Source organism: Dermacentor silvarum, chromosome 1, assembly GCF_013339745.2.
Source record: "Dermacentor silvarum isolate Dsil-2018 chromosome 1, BIME_Dsil_1.4, whole genome shotgun sequence".
Classification (NCBI taxonomy): domain Eukaryota; kingdom Metazoa; phylum Arthropoda; class Arachnida; order Ixodida; family Ixodidae; genus Dermacentor; species Dermacentor silvarum.
This window is the reverse complement of record NC_051154.1, coordinates 284,676,427-284,696,353: the sequence shown is the minus strand read 5'-3', so window position 1 is coordinate 284,696,353 and position 19,927 is coordinate 284,676,427. Positions and strand designations below refer to the sequence as shown.

General features: G+C 42.8%; 1 protein-coding gene across 1 annotated transcript in view; it reads right to left on the bottom strand.

Moving 5' to 3' along the window:
• LOC119441202 (postacrosomal sheath WW domain-binding protein-like) overlaps positions 1-19,927 on the bottom strand; it is a 43,036-nt gene that overhangs the window by 17,563 nt on the left and 5,546 nt on the right. The window contains exons 2-3 of the mRNA XM_037705860.2: positions 12,063-12,190; positions 5,630-5,768 (exon numbers count right to left, since the gene is read on the bottom strand). Coding sequence (XP_037561788.2) covers positions 5,630-5,768; positions 12,063-12,190 — 267 coding nt within the window. The remainder of the gene's footprint in view (positions 1-5,629; positions 5,769-12,062; positions 12,191-19,927) is intronic.

The window sequence follows — 19,927 nt, the reverse complement described above, 5'->3', positions numbered from 1 at the left end:
TTGGCGATATTAAATAATGCATATGGTGTGCCGGGACCAGTGGACAAGTCCAAATTAAATGATTTTGCAAATTAACGAGGGTGGAATTAATGGTTTTACTGTATATCTCAGGTTTTACTTTAGCTCTGCTTCATTTAAATTAATGCGTCACATTTAACTATTACAATTACTAGTTTAGCTGTCATTACACAATTTCTGGCACCATACAGGCTAATGGAATCGGTGCTCGCTCAAGTTATCCATCACAGCTGCTACCCCAGGAAGCCCATTCAGACAAAGAAACAACAGCAATTAAATGGTGCCATTGCCAGAAGAATAGTACAAACTGTTTTACGAGAGCAATGCACAATAGTCTGAAACATCAAGGAGCCGGAAGAACCCTTTCTCACTTGAGCTGCTGCTGCGAAAGCAATTGAAGGCTCCCAACTCTGAGCTACGATAGCTTAGCAACACACCTTTAGCATTAGCTACATCACTTCATGCCTCACGAGCCCAGCAGAACTGTCAACACAGTGCCACACACTGTCAATGAAAATACAATGCCTAACAATATTCGTGATGGTGGGAGCAACGTGTTGATAATCTTGGGCCGTATTCTTGGACACTGACTTTTTATTTTTTTTATTTCGCGTGACAAGCGGTGGACGCGTGGATGGGTGGCTGCATTTTTGCAATGTGCCAGAATGCCATTGCTTGTAGATGCCAATGCCCCTCGAGCTGGTCACGTGAAATTTATGGAATCCCCAAAAATGACGATTAAGTGACAAGAATATGGCACACCTTTCTTGGCCCACGTATGAAATAAGCAATGACACCTACATTCCATTCCATACTCAGCAGGCAACACAGCAGAAACAATGCAGTGAGAAGTCACTCCGCATGTTTTGCAGTGCAGTTGTTCTTGAGCTGCAATGCCTTATACGGAATAACCACTTCATCTGTTACAAACACAGCTAAATTTGGACATAACGACCTTCATTATAATAAAATTTCCTACGTATAATGAAGTATGTAACTTTTTATAGCCTCTTGTCCATAGGACACCATGTATTTAGAAAGCTCAATATAACGAAGGGTGTTTATACATTATTTCAATATAACGAAATTTCACTGCCACTGCAAAGGAATACTAAGACAATAACTAAAATCTTCAGTGGACATAGACAGTCACATGGTTGAATTACAAGTGACTGCTTATGAACGCACCTCTCAAATTGTATCCGCCCGACCAAGAGTGACGCCGAAGCAGAGCAGAGTCATGTTCCATATAAAGTCCAAGCGTGGTAAGATACTATCGTCGCGCCCCGTGTGCTTCTGCTTTAGGTGCAAGTGAAAGCATGCGAGGGTCAGCCGAGAAGGATGGTGGCTCGATGATCACCGTCTGCCCACGCAAGCTAAGGGGGGAGTAGAGCGAGCTGGCGGCAACACGATCAAGTGTATGTGAGGGGAGGGGAGGAAGTGGGGGACAGATTGGCATTCATCACCTTTTATTGCGATAGCAATTATATGGACACTCAAAAGCAGATTTCTGCCGTCGGCGTCGCCGTGAGGTTCCGTATGACGTCATTTGGAGAAGAAATCGTCGCCGCGCGCCGAACGCTGTATGTGCGAGTGAAAGGGCGCGAGGGGCGCGTCTTTCACGGGGAGTGAACGCACGGCAGAGAACAAACGCGCGTTCTGCGCCGTGCTCGCTTAAGGGCTGCAGAAGTAGGCGTCTCTGTTCTCCTTCACAATCACCATGTATGTAGAGCAAACGCGCCTTCTTCCGACGAGCGAGAGGCCGTGGGGGAGGGGGAGGGAAAGGAGGCGACGTTTAGCTGCGGCACGCAGTGCCTATTTATATCAGAGGCTCCGGCAACAGTCACCAACGCCGCACGCATTTTGAGCGAACGCGGGCAAAACGCGGATGGCGTCGACAACAGTTCTGCGTGTTGCCGATGCTGCTGCATGTCCAAGTTTATACAGCTGATAAAGCTAATATCATTACTCCGTATAGCTCTGTACAAGTTTGCTATCGCAATTGATGCTTCACCTTTCAGGTGAAACTGCGACAACTTTTTTTTTAGCACGACCTGGGCTACTCATGGCTGTGCTGCACGCATACGCAGCGGTGATCATACGCAGAGGTGATCTGCCATGTGTGCAAAGAGTGGGCGTGACATCATGTGAACCGTCTTCCCGCACATTTAGTACTAGCGGTTTCATAATCGCGAGTTTTAGAGGCGCGGTGAAGCGAGAAGCAGAACGAAGCATTCGCTCCCCGCTGCCGGCCCTTTTCATAATAGTATCATCCCACTGCGGGCGACACTATCAGCCACGGGGGCGGAGGGGGTGCGAAAGCTTGGCTGGCTTCGGTTTATAGCACTGATGTGAAGATATCGTTGACACGGCATGAAACTACCGTATTGACTCAATTCTAACGCGCCCTCGATTATAACGTGCACCTGTTTTCCGTGATGACCGAAAAAAAAAAAACGTCCTTTTCAGTACGGCGCACCTCATGCTTTCAAACAGAAATACAACTTTCTCTCATTTGGAAAAACAGATTTCCTCCCAATACACTGAAGTTGCGATAAATAAAAAAAGTTGAAGTTTCGCCAGAAAGAAGAAGCATCGAATGCGATAGCCAATTAGTAAACAAATACGAAGTAAGGATAGCAGTTTTATCGGCCGTATAAACTTGGAAACATTCACTTACTAAATAAATTAACAAGCACGGTGTCACGCGCGCACAAGCAAACATGAACACATCTCGCTCGTTGACTGCGGAAACGAACTGTCAAAACGCTGGAGTGACGAAGTGCGGCGAGCGAATTGACCTTCCTGCTATCATGCCTTTCGTTTCAAAGTGACCTATAAGCAGCAAAAACAAGGCGCACGGCGGAGTTTCCCCGTCGCAGACTGCTTTCAAGATAGCACCAAGGCAATCGTATTGATACGTATACATGTTTATCTTTCGCCGATGGCCGCTTTCCACCGGCTAACAAATGTTAAACGTTGTCGCTCGGCGCAGGACGCACCTATATCGGAAGTTTCTAGAACGTTATCGATGCGTCTTTCCATTGCCTGTTTTCACCGACGCTTATGCTATCTGATTGTATGACCGACGCGAATTGTCTAGAACTTTCTGGAAGACCCGCGGGCATCAGGGATTAATCTGGAACCTTCGATGACTCGGGTATAAAAGCCGACGCGTTTCGCCGCTGATCAGATTTTCAACGATCGCCGACTGTGTTCGCCGCTATCGTTGTGCTTTGAGTGTAGCTTGCTTTTGTGGGCACAGGTTCGCCCAATAAACAACGAGTTTCGTCATACACAGTTTTGCGACTGTTTTATTTACCGTCACTACTACGTGAGAGTATCACCGAAGTGGATCGTCGCAGATTACATCCTGCTTCGGTCCACTGAAACCGTTCCGCATTGCTTTGCTGGCAAAAATCCTCTCCTGTTTACGCCAGTCCCGCACGCAAGTTTCGGATCCTCCGAACGCCCGCGATGCGGCCCGATTTCCATCCGTCTCTACAGACATGCTCACTTTTCGTTTTAGCGGCATCATGATGAACTCGGTACTTCATGCTGATAGAACAGACGCAGAGAACATGAAGACAGACGATTTTTGAACCTGTTTTATCGGAAAAAAATTACGCGTTAGATTCGATTAAATATGGTATGTTCTCTTGCAGATTCTCAAGTTGAACAAAATGAATCTTTTTCTCATTCAAATTTGGTTTTTTAATTGCCCGATAATGCGGAAAATTTTGCGTCCCCTTTCGCGCAAGAAAAATCCATTGGCAACTGTGCTTAGTTGAATAAAAGATTGAATTTCAATATCCCAAAATTTCGATATAACTAAGCAAATTGCCGATCTTACCAACTTCATTATATCGAAGTTTATTTGTACAACTTTTCCTACAGTGTTGAGGTTAATGAATTTCGAATAGTATGGCGTTCCCTGCATGTATATTGTGTGTTATAAAGCCACTTCTACGATTTAGACTCGCAATAAGCGCTGCCTATTCAGTGAGCTTCAAGTGAGCAAGAAAGAAAAGATCACAGAACTAAAAAGCACGTCAACAAGACCATGTTCAAGGTTGCACACGATTAAACCGAAGTGACAAGGAAGGTGCCCATAGTTTTTTTTTCTCTTGTGCACAATTTCTTCTGCTTCACTGTGCCATGAAAGGCATGAAATTTGCTTTTCCTATCTTACAGGGTTGCGAAAAAGGTCCCCATTCATAAATAGGCAAATTATATGTTAGCAGCTGGATAGCTATACCACGAGACATATTTTAGAGTTGCACTGCCAACAACTATGCAAAAAAATATGCGACCGGAGATTATTGGAGGCTTCTTTTTGATCCGTCATCCTCCTTGAGTGAGCTCGTCTGTGCCACACTAAGTTGTACGAGGGATACTGTACAGTAGCACAAACGGCCAGAACAGTGGCAGTACATTGAAACATCCACTGGAGAATTGCAACAAAAGCATGAAAACAGCGAATAGAGTATGGCATCAGTTTTATCACTGGTTGTGGCCACTCTGTTGACTTCCGTTAAGTTGATGATGACAACGTGCCTTACGTTTTGGTTTCAGTATATCTACCGAGACAGTATCAACCGAAGGGGGCTCGCGTTTTTATGTTTCATTTGGCAAAGGCTTGGCGCAGCTCTTCCATCCCTGCACTAAACTTTTGAATGTGAAGGTATGCTGTTCTGGTTAATTTGAGCCCAACCAATGTCCCCTTATGCATGCAGCTTGGAAACATGAAAAGAACGAATTCAGCATACAGCTGCTACTGCATCCCTAGGCGTGAAGCTGTTTTACTTTACTTTTCCTTTAAGTTGAATGCTCAAGCAGTGTGTAAAGGTGTCGTCGCTTGTTGGTGCATGACGGTGGATTCACGCTTCGAGAACAAGAAGCAGAAATGCATTGCGGACTGCCTCGAGCATCAGCCATCGCACGTATCGTCTCGCACTGACTATTCCCCAAAAGTTGGTGTACCCCTTGATGCACCAAAATTTACTTGAACTCGTTCGTACCAAGAACCTCGGAAGACTGAAACTGCCTGCCTCCACCACTGCCATCTCTAAAACCAAGAACATCCCAGACAGCTGCGGACACTTGCGTATATCAGTTCTTGCCCTCCTCTCTGTAATGCATTTGGCTGATTGAGAGTATGAAAATAAATAAGTAAATAATATTTGAATTCATTCACTTTTCCACCATTCGTTGATATAACCTTCGGGATAATTCGACCAGATGTTGTGGTCCCACAAGGGTCGAATAAACAGGAGTCGAATGTACTGTATTTTGGTAGGAAGCGCAAGCAGTGTGTTGTGGCCTGCCCAAGGCCAGTTTTTTGTAGTGATGCCTTATGCCTTATTCTATACTAGTCTTATCATACACCGCTCACAACCGGCTGATCCCGTTGATAACGTGAGCGGACCGTCGCTCTGACCACTGACCAAGTGCGAAAAATGCGAAAAGGCATTAGCATCCGGAAAGGCATCGCTATAAAATACCGGCCCAAGTGTGCAACATTGCCTAGGAGGCAAATAGACTCTGTCCTGGCCGAGATCAACACGACCAGCGTACAACAGGGGTAGTGGCCGGAGCCCAATGTGCCCACCATTCTGCTCGGCCTTGACGGTGCCCTTGATGTAGTTTGCGCCAAAGATGGGCTGCTCTAGTCCGAGGTTGCTCACAGTGAAGAAGGGGAAGCTGAATGACTGCAGGAAGTCCTTGCTGTTGCCGTTGGTGAACACCATCTGAAAGGAGAGAGTGGGGAGACTGACGTTAGCTATGAAGCTATCCAAACAAAAGTGTGAAGAGCAATGATGATAACCAAAACAACAATCAGACATGGTAAGCTACAAAGATATTCACAGTTACCGAAGCAGGTTGTCAAACTTTGGAGCGCCTGGAAACACCTTTTTCTTAAAAACTGCAAGTTATTTACTCATACGTATCAAACAACCATACTGAAATGTAATTCAACGTAAACTTACATTTCCAAGGAAGTATAATTTAGTACAGGGGTTCTCAAACATATTCATTCCAGGGAACCCTGCTAAGCTCCATGAAGCTCCACGGAACCCCCCCCCCCCCCCCCCGAATAAACCTAATTAAAAAGGTGGTCCAAATTAACCGAATGTCAAATTATCCAGGGTATCAAGAAAACAATAAATGAATGCTGACTACGTCAACACACTTTTATTAACTGAATGAATCAGCAAGTCTTGCTTCTATTTCGCACAAGAGCAGTGTGGAAACTGAAATTCTCGTCATCTCATGACTGATTAGAGCTAGCAGCGGCAAAGGCCTCGCGACATCCTTCGCAGCGCGGATGCGGCGCGGGTCTTCATCTGAGACACACTTTTCCCTACAGCGCTCTCATACTGATTATTTTTTCGCTAGTGAGCTGGTCACCAACAAATTGTCAGTCTATCGCAATCTAGCCGGTGCTCTTCATCTTCGACAGCTTTGCACTGAGTCAAAGCGAAACTACTGGTTGCCGAAACCACGGCCGTTATTGATGCGATCATGGACGGCGACCTTGCAATTCAGATAGCAGGCGGCCGACCCACGCGTCAAGTCAAAACGAAATGCTGCAACAAGTGTGCACGAAACCGCGGTCGCTATCGACGCGATCATGAATGGCGACTATGCATTTGTGAAAGCACGCAGCCGACGCGCGCACAGAGTCAAAACGAAACTACTGTTTACTGCAACCGCAGCAGACGAAACTGTGGTGGCTATCGAAGCGACCATAGATGGTGATTACGTACTTATGAAGGGCATGCGGCTAGCCACCAATGCGGTGCTATGCGCTGCTTCGTTTTGGACCCTAGCGCTGTTTTTGCTCGTTGGCAGCGTGCATTTGCAGTGCTCCGCGTGTTTTTTTTATTCCGCCGATATATACGTCCGTGCACACGCTATCGGCACCTACCCTGTCTACAAACGGGAGAAATACGCATGGTGCTAAGTTACGGCCTCCGACATTCAAGTGCAAAAGCTTAGGCGCGCTGCCCATGGCTGCCTGTTTTCGGAGGTTGGGTGGCTACAAGCTGCTTACGGATTTATTGCGCAGTTCGTGCATTGCCATTACGCACTGTGATGTGCTTTTTGACACCCGGGCATGGGTAATGTAGGTTCTGTGGATTGAGCGCACCTCGTGTTCGCTGTTTTAGCCACTTGATTAGCACAGGACCCCGGAAAATTTATCAGTGGCTCGCGCAACGCCGAGCAGGGGCTTGCAGAACCCCCGGGTTCCGCGGAAACTACTTTGAGAACCCATGATTTATTAAATAAGTAGAGTGCAAGCACTTTTAGAATGCCAAAATTTTGCTCCAAGGTTTGCGGCCCAAACAAAAGCTGACACATGTGGAAAGAAGAAGTCAACACTAGCTTTGTTTGTAAATAACTTGAAATAACTGACAACTTCCTTCATTTTGCACTAAAGTGCATTTGCAGAAGAGCAACATTGAACTTCATTGCAATTTATTTCAGTATACCCTAAAGGCCCTCAGTTGGAGGGTATTACCTAAAGGGAAAAATAGTGCGGCTGTTTGAAGCACAGAAATGCCAGTAAATGCACTGACCGCTTTCACAAAAATGCCAGTATGGCCTGGCAGCCTTGTCACAATTGTCACAACAAATTAAAATAGCATTTAAAGGGCAATTGTGAATAAAAAAAAGAAAATAAAAGCATTAACTTTGGCTAAGCTGGTTCTAAATAAGTACTAGCATCGAAGCAGTCTTGCCAAAACTGCAAGGATGGTAACTGTCCCATTTTTTTAACAGCAACCCCTACCTAAGCACATGATGCATGCAGTCAGTGGTACGTGGTTATGGCATCAGACCCTGACATCCAAGGTCATCACCGCAACGCACAATCTCGGAGGCCTGCTGATATACTCAACATTCCAGGTTCTGTGCAATTTCTGATAAGCAGTGACATGTCCTTTTTTGTAGTTTCAGTATCAAAAACATCTATTTTTGCAAACTTTAGGTGATGCATCCACTATTATTAAAAATGCGAAACTTTGTAAACGGCCGCACTATATCTGCACTAATGGGCTTCTTATGCTGCCCAAAATTTCTGTGCAAATGACCTGTAAAAGAGCTAGCGGCCAACTTCGATTTCCCCATTCAAGCACATAGAAACTACCAAAATGATTTGAATTTCATTTCAGAAAGAAAGTGCCAATTATAGAAACCCAGCAACAAATATTAATTTTGGACCTCAGATGTTTTATAGAGATTGCTGAAAATTGGTAGGTACAAAACAATATAGACGCAGAAGCTTCACAAATTTGTAAAATTTGTAACTTTATTGGTAGGTACAAAACAAGATAGACGCAGAAGCTTTACAAATTTGTAAAATTTGTAACTTTATTGGTAGGTACAAAACAAGATAGACGCAGAAGCTTCACAAATTTGTAAAATTTGTAACTTTATAAATTTGTAAAAAGAGAACTGCACATGATAGAGCATTTATAGTGGACAAATCTGATATATAAGTTGACAACTGATGTGTAATTATTAGTGCATACAACACTTCTTCCAAAGTCCCACCCACAAATTAGTGGTATGTTTCAGAGCAGTACATAACACATAAATTTTGTCTATTTTAGATCTGATATTAGGTGCAGTTTAGAGGATTGCGATGTTCCTCGGCTCTGGGAGGTCGTGGGTTCGATTGTCACTGCCACCCCTCAACCCAGTGGTTCAAATGGACACACACACACGCCTGGGGTTTGGCTCTCTTCAGGGGTGGTACACTTGGGAAAGGAGCATGCGCCCTAAATTTCTACCAAAACCCTTGTGAGCACACATACACACAAACACAGACAAAAAAAAAAAATAGAGGAGTCTAGCAATCCATGAAGCTAACTTCTTAATAGGTGGGTGTGTGATGTCAGGCTGAGTAAAAGAGTTGATACTTCATTTTTCTGAAATTTCAAAATTAAATAATTTTTCTAGAAACTCTGTGGCATAAATTGAACATCTACTTTTTCAAGTAACTTGAATGTTCACTTTTTCTTTTAAATGCAAAAAAAGTTTAGTCAAAATTTGGGCAGTGGTTGCCGAGAAAAACAACTCCAATCCCGTTTTGTTCGCATGCCCAGCCACCATTGTATTCAGTGGAAGTAAGAATTTTGCAACACTGCAACTGGTGCGAACCTGCTGCCTCCTGGTGACAGCAAAAAACAATAAAACAGCCAACTGCAGCCGCTGGCTCCGGCTTTTTGTTGTGTTGCGCCAGTTGCGCATACCTGTATCAATTTCAATGCATCCTCGACCCACGCAACACAATAGTTCCCATGTACCTTAAACAGGAACTCCCGACCTAAACCTTGCTGCTAAGATGCTACTGTTCAAACATAATCACTAGAGGCCGGATCTTTAGGCATCAAAAAAGCGCTTTTTAGGCGCCAAAAATAGGCAGGCAAAACAATGTTTTAGGCCTCCAACGTCGTAAATATAGGCACAATAAATTTTTACATAAATGCAAATAATTTCAAACGAAGACGTGCGCGGCCTATATCTACGATAGGAAAACAAGACATGTTATTGTCTATGGTGGCACAAAGGCTCCAACAGTTGAACATAGCCGTGCAATTGTCCCATAAAACTGCTGGACTAATGACGATCAATTGGCTTCATTCTATAAGCACACTGCTCATATTCATGTTGAATGGCCACTGTACTCGAGCGTCGCATATAGTGAAACAGGCATGAAAAAGAATACTTGAAAGCTGGGAATACTGATTAAAAAAAAACGATAATTTATATCTGCCTGACGCAATTAAATTAAGACACAACAAAAACAGACAAATAACAAATGCAAGAGAGACTACAATTTATTAAGAAATTCGCATATTCTTACATGAGGACCGTTAGGTACAACTCTTCTCTAGGTACAACTCTTGTATAATGTCATATACAATGACATTATCCGAATAGTACAGGCCAGACGTCCCAACACTGCCAAATACACTTCCGCCCATTTGAAGTGCACATGTTTGAAGAAATATATTTGGAGATCACGCGGAACGCAGTCTAAGAATCACTTTCAAGATCGCGGAAACAATAGTGAACTACCACCTTCTCCAGATTTTTGGATTCAAAATTGTGCCTCTTGTCACTGAAAATGATCTCGTATGTTGAGAAGGAATGCCCGACGGCGGTGAACACCTTAAAAAGTAAATTACAAGCCAAACAAAATCCGCGTGCACATCACATTTTTCTTTCTTCTTTTGCTCTTCACTTTCCTTTCCCCTGACGGCTCTCCGCAATGTCAGCGCGGCGGCGTATGCTGGCCAGCGCGTCCCATTTCAATGCTGCTAGCTGTTGTTTTCCAAGAGTTGGTTGAACTAAGAACTAGGTTGAATCCCATAAAGTTCCGAACAGTCAATGCTGCCCAGTAAGATTAATAACCTCTAACTGCACTCGAAAGCAAAACTTGAGGCTAAATAGTGTTCATATTGGCGCCGATATTGAAAATAGGCGTTTATAGGCATTTATAGGCATTTAGGCACAAACGCCAAAATAGGCATTTATAGGCACTATAAGAACACTATAAAAGCCCTTCTTAACCTCTAATTCATGCTCATATATCAAAGTGGGGCGATAGGAGTGCAAGGAACAAAAAAGGCATTTGCCTAAAATCCGGTCTCTATTAATCACTTGCATTAGGCTTGTATGGGTATTAATAAATGTGAACAGTACTCAAAGCAGGTGCATGTACATAGAAGCATATTGTATCAGGAATTATGGTAACACCTTTGCCGTGGTAACAATCGACCGAACAACCAGTGGTGGCTGCTGCCACACTATACGATACATTTATACTCAGTAGCGTACCCAGGATCTTTGCCAGGGGGGGGGTTGACAGTTTGCCCCCCCCAATACCATCTATAACACTAATTTCAATTTCTTCACGGGAAATTGTCAAAAAATGCGCTTTTTGTGAGTGTGCAGACGATTGCACGTCTTACATCTTAGTTGCAGTACTCAAATGCGCAAGGAAAGAAAAGGGGTTAAACAAAAGAGGGGGGTTAAGTCGGCCTCAGGGGGGGGGGGTTACAACCCCCGAACCCCCCCCCCGTCGGTGCGCCACTGTTTATACTGTATCCATGTAAACACAGTTACATGTGGTGGAGTGTTGCATTGGATTTTCCACCACATAGTAGTACACAAAACCCCATGGCTTGAAATAACAACAGGTGTTATGCATACCCGTAGTTTGTACAATTACAATGCTTTCGCCCATATATCAGAAATTGAGCCCATCCCTTAAAGAGCCTCTTAAAGAAAGGTTCTAGAAACTAAACATTATCTACCACTTCCTACTATGCACGTCGGGCATTGTATACGTGACTTGCTTTAGCTGCAGCATGATCCGTGTGGGTCCATCTGGCTGCTGTCCATCTAAGAGAGCATCAGGCATCACTAACACCATCCGAGCCATTTGATCTGACATGCCATTGCAGTAGGTGTGGATACTATCCCAATTTTAATGAAACAGCTTTCAGAAGTAATAAACATCAGCTCACATGAAAATTACCAGAGGCCTTTCATATTAGGAAAAGGGACGATATGGCTGCATGATATGATATAGCCATTAATGATATAGCCATTCATTTGCCATGCCACACATTTTTGCACTTATTGGCTTTTAAGACATGCAAGTATGGCTTTCGGTTTTTAAGTTTCTTTACAATAAACTATAGTTTCTTTCCAAGGATCTGTTCCTCATGCATGAATACTTCCATCTATATATATATATATATATATATATATATATATATATATATATATATATCAAGCTTGTTCAATCAAATCAGCTGAGAGTAAACGCCTTGTCCTGTGATTTAACCATTTCTCATCTTTTTCTGCGAGCAAAAGAAGTCCACATGATGAATGTCAACCAACCAGCTCACTTATCTGCATTGGTAAACGGAAAGTCCCATGCAGAGTGAGTGAATATCTCTTTCTGAACACAGGATATTTGGGACAACACGAAGCAGCCGGTGCCAACACCAGGTGGCACTCACCCGGTGCGTGGTGAGGTAGATGCGCCCCTTCTTGGTGCCATGGAACTGGTGGGCATCCGGACCCTCGAACGTCAGCTCCACTCCATCGCAGTACAGCAGAATGCTGACAACAGGGACCAGAGAGGAACAGAAATATCACGAAAGAGCATGTCAGAATGTACTACACCCAAAGAACATCACAGCACTTTGTTGCATGTTCTTCATGAATGGCAACTAGCACTGCGAACAGATGGGACACAGATGAGAAACACAGCTTGTCTTTCCCATTGTCACATTTGTTCCTTCTGTGATCACGCCACCATTGCTTCAGTTAAACAACAGGTCCCTGCAAGAATCCGCACTTCACTTATTGTGCTAAATTCCAGCTTGGTTTAAAAGCTCTTTAACAGGCAAATTTTTCATACATGCTGCAGGAGTCTACCGATGTGGTTTTCCACAAGAAATGGTCATGAATGATCCCTGTGAAAATGTCCGATTTTTGCAGAAGTACTCTGGTGAAAAGTACTCTTTCCCATTGCCCAATAGTTGCACGTAAGAAAAAAAAAGACTTGTTTTTTGTATTAATTCAGAAACTACATAACAACTGGCACACAAAGCAAGAAAAAAAAAATACCTGACAACTTCCCTTTCCATCCCTCTGCAGCTATCAACACCAAATGGCACAGTGCTGCCTTGGCAAATGTATTGCGTCCGCTTCCCTGCTACACTCTAGGCTGCAGAGCCAGCACATATCCACAACAAGACATACTTGCAGAAAATTTAATGAAAAAGTACTTTTTCTCTGCTAAGGACATTTCTTCAAAGCTTTTACCCGCCTCATGAAGCTGCAATTCATGCAAAAATTAAATAATGAGATGGCATTGCTGAGATCGGCTCAAAGTGTACGAAGTGCTGTAGAATAATTTTTGTGGCAACAGAGAGTACCACTTGAAAAAATTTTGTAAAGGTTCTGTAAGTTAGTGACACAGTCCCTGTGGCGGAAATAATACTTCCAATGGCCTTCTACTGTACTTCCCACTGCCCGTGAAAGAGTTAACTTTTTTAACTAGCCCAGATGAAAGCTGGGACATCTGCGACATTTCCAGAGATCACAGGAAACGAAACACATGAGGAGAGAAACAGAACAGGACAGCACCATTCCTGTTGTCTTCTCTCCTCAAGTATTTCCTTTTCCTACCAGCACAGGAAATGTTCCCTCTCAGCAACTCGTGCAAGGTTTTGGGCATTACACAGAGTGGTGCCGTCTCTGCACACATTTTAGAGGCCACAACAGGCTATAGTGTAGCAGACAAAAACAATATGACATGCAACACATGTTCTTCAAAACATGGAGGCATCAACTTTGAAAACATGCTCTTGCCACAGTACATGAGTCCAGTGCCAGAGGAATCGTTGAAGTTTGCTAATTTCTTTAATATATCTTCTTTTCGTAAGAACCCCCCCTTAGGGTTTTTACTTTTTTTTTTGCTTTCTCCACACCTCATCATATGCATATCTATTATACATTTTTGGTTTTTCTAGTTTTGGTTCTTCTACTAAAATGCAAGTTCGAAGCCCAGTGCCAGTCTCATAACTGTGCGTCCTTCCCATCCGCTGTGCAGCGCTGCTAGTAGCCATTCAAGGAAGCTGCGAAACAGGTGGAGCTGCCAGTGTATGCCAGACTTTAGCCTACTGAAGTGCACAGCCACCAAAAGACTTGACTTTGTAAAAGGAGAGACCAAGATCTACCATTCTCTTGTACCAAAGACTCAATACTTGTTTGTGAGCAGCATCCCAAACTTTTGAGCTTCTCCCTTCTCTGCTGCCAGGTTGACCAGTTCATTGCCAATTGTATCCCTTTTCCCTTGAAAACACGAACAATGCATGTTGTCACTGCCTTTTAGCCTGCTCGACACTTATTTATTCTGCACAATGCTGGGAAAGGTGTAGGGAATGAAGTCTAATTTCTTTCCCCAGTTGCGTTTTCCCAATACACACTGCTGAATACACATTAAAAAAAAAGGTATTCATTATTTGCAACCGACTCCTTTGCACTAAATCTCGCAATAGATCTCCCTCTACTCAAATTAACAACCTTAACTCAGCTGAGCTAAGCCAAGGGACGAAGAAACAAGTGCATAACCATCACGAATCCCATCCAACTAGCCCCAATTTGCAATCTTAAGTCTCCTCTACAAGATTTCACAAAAGCCATGTCACCCAGCCTGCTATTTCCCTGACCACCGTATGCACTAGTATGCTGAATCCTGACCTGTTTCATCGCTAATTTAATGTCATGTACCTCTTTAAATTTATAACACTTATTCTATTACACTGAGAGCAATACCCTTTTGTTATTGCTGTGAGATTTGTCAAAGTTGCCTGCCTACTCCTATACAATTTCAAAACCTTACACCATAGCATTTTATCTTATTTAGAGGACTTTTACTGTACAGATGGCCATTACTCAGCACTGTGTGTGCCCTCAACCTAACCTCGCTAAGCCAAACAATATCTCGGGTAAAGCCTGATAATTCACTCAATAGGGCTTGTGTGTCAGACCTTCAGGGCTCAGTTTCCAGTGGTGGCCTCTCTGGATTCATAACATAAGATACTTAACATGAGATTCTTAACAGGGGGGTAGAGGCCGCCAAGTATGACACAAGGCCCATCACCACACCAAACCTCCAGCACTGAAACTTCTAAACTTGTAAAATTACTTATTCCACATGACAGAACGAGCAACATCCAAGTGACAAGCTAGTGGGCCTGCACAAGTGTAACACATCAAAAGAATAATGAGGCAGATAACAGCGTGGCATTAGCAAGCTAGGCTTTTACAAAATGGTTAGGGTGTGAAAATGTTTACTGCTGCCACAGTAGTTGTCCAATGTTTAAGACACTTGGTAATAAAAATCCGCCAGTTTCCAGAACATCTACCAGATGGCGACATCTGAAACCATTGAAGGATTGGTTTTTCAGATACAGAAATACTTTTTTTTTCTTCTATCAGGGGTTTTACGTGCCAAAAGCAGTTCTGATTATGAGGCACACTGTAGTGGAGGGCTCTGGATTAATTTTGACTACCTGGGGTTCTTTAACGTGCACTACAACGCAAGCACACGGGCATTTTTGAATTTCGCTTCCAACGAAATGCGGCCGCCGCGGCCGGGATTCCATTCTGTGACCTCGTGCTCAGCAGCGCAACGCCTTAGCTGACTGACCCACCGCGACAGGTATACAGAAAGACAGGGGAGCACATTACAAGCTCATTTGGATGGCCAGTGACATTTTGCGCTCCCTTCGCTGTTAGGCCCACAAACTTGTTGAAAGTGGCTGCCAAGGCCTTGCAGCTTAGCAACTGCCCTCTTCTCCTTGCTGCAGCAGCACACAATTGGCTCAAGTGGTTAATCAAACAGCTCAAATTAAGCAATGAGTAAGGAGGACACAACATTAAGTCCTGTGGAGCCTCGTCTAAACAGGCTGCATTGTTAGCTGTGTCGCACATGCAACAGCCAAGCAATAACTTTTGGCTTAAGAGGAAGCTTTAGCTTGGGAGCTCCGATCTAAATATATACAAAAGGAGAAAGAGTTTTTCTCAGCAATCACTGCACTGATTTCGATGAAGTTTTTGTAGTTTAAAAGAAAACGATAAAATATAGTAACTGTGTGAAGTAGACTTTTTTTATTTAAGCCATAAATATCTCAATAAAAAATGTTAAAAATTAATTTCAGAAAACTCAGCTGTCAAATTTACAAGTATAACTAAGCAATCAAAAACGATACAATTTTGTAAACACCTCATAATGCTCCTTGTCACTGCCCCTGAGATCTTTCCCAGAAAAGAGAACTTCCTCATCAGGAACTTTTTCGCATTCCTCAAGGATTTTAGCAAACTTCAAATATCTGAAATATCTGAAGTGAACAAAATTGATGTAATGTAACCTGCTCTGAAATATGCCAGTATGTGCAAGTAGGACTTTTCTAAAACCTTCAAAAACAATGCAATAATTTCACTTAATTCTCTTATGAATGAAGCTCTTCTTGGTGCAGAGGTATAGATTTTAAAAGTTCATGCTTTCTAGAGTTGCTAGAATTTGCCGTTTTCTCCTTAATACAACAAATGCCATTCAAATCAGTCCAGTGGTTGTCTCATAAAAGCACTTCTGTATGGTATATGTGCTTGAAATAGGTGGCACTGGAATAGGCACCAAGCTAGAGCTTCCTCTTAAGAAGAAGCCTTACTTCTGTGCTCGTGGCACCAGGAGCCTAGTCAGGCGTGCATAGTCTCGCCTTTTGCTGCGGCGCCATGACAATCTTGTATTGTCAAAATCACAATAAACTTCAACTTTGGGGCCACAATTTGCTTAGCACCCAGTAAACCAGCTTTGACAGGGTTTGTTGCATTCTAAAGAACTGAATGCATGGAAACTCCTGGGAACAAGTTTCTGATTTAGACCTATAATTTCCTTTACAAAAATTACCGAACATAAAAAAATTGCAAAACAAAATTTAAAATAATGCATCAAGTTTGCAGCTCTCAGCATAGCTGTAAAGAGTACCCCAATGTTATCAAGTGAATTTGTTGGGACCATCTGCAGTAATTGATAAACACACAACTCACACCAAATCCTCAGCGTCGGATCCTTAGATCCACATAAGGAATAAAAAAAAAACATTCAGACGAATTGGGACGAGCTGCAGCGCAACATGGGGGGGACAAAACAAGGGACGACAGATGCAAAGAGGTTGTCGAAAGCATTCTTTCTGCCGTTACTTTGTGTGCTCCTCGTCACTGCCGCAGAGATCTTTCCCAGAAAAGAGAACTTCCTCATCAGAAACTTTTTGCATTCCTTAAGGATTTTAGCAACCTCCATTTGTGGCAGGTTTAACAAGCACACACCTTAGAAAGAACAGGGAAGTGGATGCGAGACGGCAACTACGGTTTATTTGGGGCAGGCAGCTTAAAGACAAGGACACAATAAAGGCACGCAGACCGCACCAGCAACATCGGAGTCAAAGCATACCAAAAAACAAATCACAGCACTGCTTTAAAAAAGATTTTGCTCAAGATAGCGGTTGTTTTGTGTCACTGTCCCACTTAAAATGAGTGAGCTTCTTAAATATGCAAGTATGAACTAACTATAGGCCGGCAACATGTGTTACTATGCTGCATTTTCTGCTCTGAGCCGCACCCCCTGAATGAGCAACTGCTTGCAGTAAACACTTTGTTTCTAAACACTTATTGACTTACACAGCTTCGTTGAATGGCTAAGATTCTAAGCAAATGGCTGATTCTGGTCTCCCTTATGTACACGTGTGAAGTTCAGAGCCAGGATGTCAAGAGGTTTGCTTAAAGCAATTGACTGCTCGAAGGAGTGTTTTAAAGGCTCCAACCATGGAAAATGGCTTGTGGAAGAGATGAATCTGTGAGCCTGTGCAAGTACAGACGTCCACACTCCCATCAAGAGTACCCATGTGCTCTGCTGCACACCGAAGAAAGAGCAATAACACAGCAACTATGGTTAGGTACCTTGCACATTTTTGAGGAATTCACTAGCATTGCCACCCAAATATCCAGTAATGCAGATTTCTTTGCATTGCAACACACTGATCCATCCTTCTAGTGAGAAGTGTGCAATAGCCCGATAGTGTTATCGTCGGGCGAGGGCTTCTGGCAAAGCATGACAGATTCACGCAGGTTGCATTCAAAGCGGATGGAAGAATTAACTGCTCAGCAGTCTATATAAGAAAGAGACATTCAGAGAATTGGTAGAACAAATGCAGGAAAGAGACTGATAGAACCGGTGTCATTACAGGCACATGGATGTAGAGGTTTGAATGCAGAGAGGAAAGATCAAGGAGAGATCGACAACATACCAGACAATATGCAAGTATCCAATTCTGATTAGCCCTAGCGGACTAGGTGACTATTTGTCGCCGCCTTGGTTTGAAGCGCATTCCAATAGAAACCATGATCATGCCATTTACATGCTCTTCTACAGAAACAGCAAAACAACTCTGCTGGTGCCCCATGTTTCTGAATTTCTAAAAGATGAATGAGTGGCGCATGTTTTATTGCAAGCTAGGCATTACTACCAACTACAAGGTGTGATCCTTCTGAAGTCAATTATGAAACAGGGGCAATCCATTCTAATACCACGTCTGTGGAACCAACAAAGTCAGTTGCATGCTGTGGAAATACGTCGGTAGACAACTTTAAAAAAAGTGCTTTCTTTTTCTTTTGTTCCCACAAAGGCTCCCGGTGAATGGGTATTGAGAGGTGAGTAGTTTTATCTGCATAGAGCATGAAAAGCTATTTGTTGCAGATCCCACACAATGGTTACACCGATATTATGTACACTTTAGGCAGTCATCTTGTATACATGAAATATTGAGTCAACTGTGCAATGGCAAATATGGCTTGCTTGTCAACAAAAATAAAGGAAACAAATCTAGCCTGGTGTAATGCAGCAAATCCATTCACTCCATCCTAATGTTTTATTAACCACCACACAAATGGCCGACCTTGGTGACAATTTGGGCAATGAAACGCTAAGAACCACTGGCAAAGCCCGAAAAGAAAACGAATAGGAATAGAACTGTTAAGTCATCCTGGCCCTAGTTCTTTAAAATCATTTTTTTAGCACTAGCCAGTTGACAACAACCTTGCCTCCCCACCCCCTGCCTATAGGCCCCTGCCACAATTTTGTTTTACTAGTGTCCAACAGTTTTCCTAAGGAACTTTCATACAATAGTAAGACCTTCTATGAATGAGTGTTACCATACAAAAAAAAAAAGTCTCGCCGAGTTTGGCATTGAGTACGGAGTTTCTGGCAAACTGTCTTTGGCCAACACAGAATAATAAGCAGCAAATGCCAATTGTGTGATTACAGAGAAGGAACACAGCACGAGGAAGAAATATGGCACATGGCTCATTTTCATTTCAAAGCACATACAGAGGAGACAGACCGATGTGAGACCTTCGGCTGCAGTGGTATCCCACAGGTAACGTAAATAGTAACGACTTACCTACTTGTGTTTCATCTCCCTAGCAAAAATTCTAATAGAGATTTGTATTAGTCTAATACATTTTTCTATTAGTCCTATTAGTGTTGTATTGGTCTTGTAGAAATTTGTATTAGTCTAATAGGTTTTGTATCAGTTTTGGTGCAGCACCTATTAGTATTTGTATTAGTCTAATACATTTTTCTATCAGTCTTATTAGTTTGTATTAGTCTGCTGTATTAGTCTTGGCAAAATTCATATTATCCTAATAGATATGTTCTATCCGTCTTATTAGGTTGTATTAGTCTGGTTGACACTTGCATTATCCTAATAGGTGTTCTATCAGTTTTATTAGGTTGTATTAGTCTGCTGTATTAGTCTTGTTGAAACTTTTATTAGCCTAATAGGTGTCGTATTAGTTTTGATGTGGTACCTACTACATTACAGAAATACGGTTGAGATTTTTTATACAAAGTTTTTTGAAGAGGGCTTGAAGTAAATATTAAAATTGCGGAATTTGAGCTATGAAGAGGGATGATTTTTTGGTAACATATATTTGTGGCTGCACATGTCAGGCATGCATCACGATATTACTCATAAGCTGTTAAAAAAAACTTCATATAAACTTAATAATTTCCAGCCTTCGGTGCCATTATGTAATAGCAAAGTTGAAGCCAGCCAGGATTTGAGTGTGATAATATGGTAGACACCCTGTGATTAGTTATAGGTTCAGTAATAGCACAGAAAAATGAGTTGGTGTTGCCAATACGTTTTCACACTTTGTATAAAAAATGGTTTTATGGGGGGACATATCAAGTAAGACACCAATGAAATGTGCCCCACATTTGCAAGTATAAACATTACAAAACTCCAGTGAC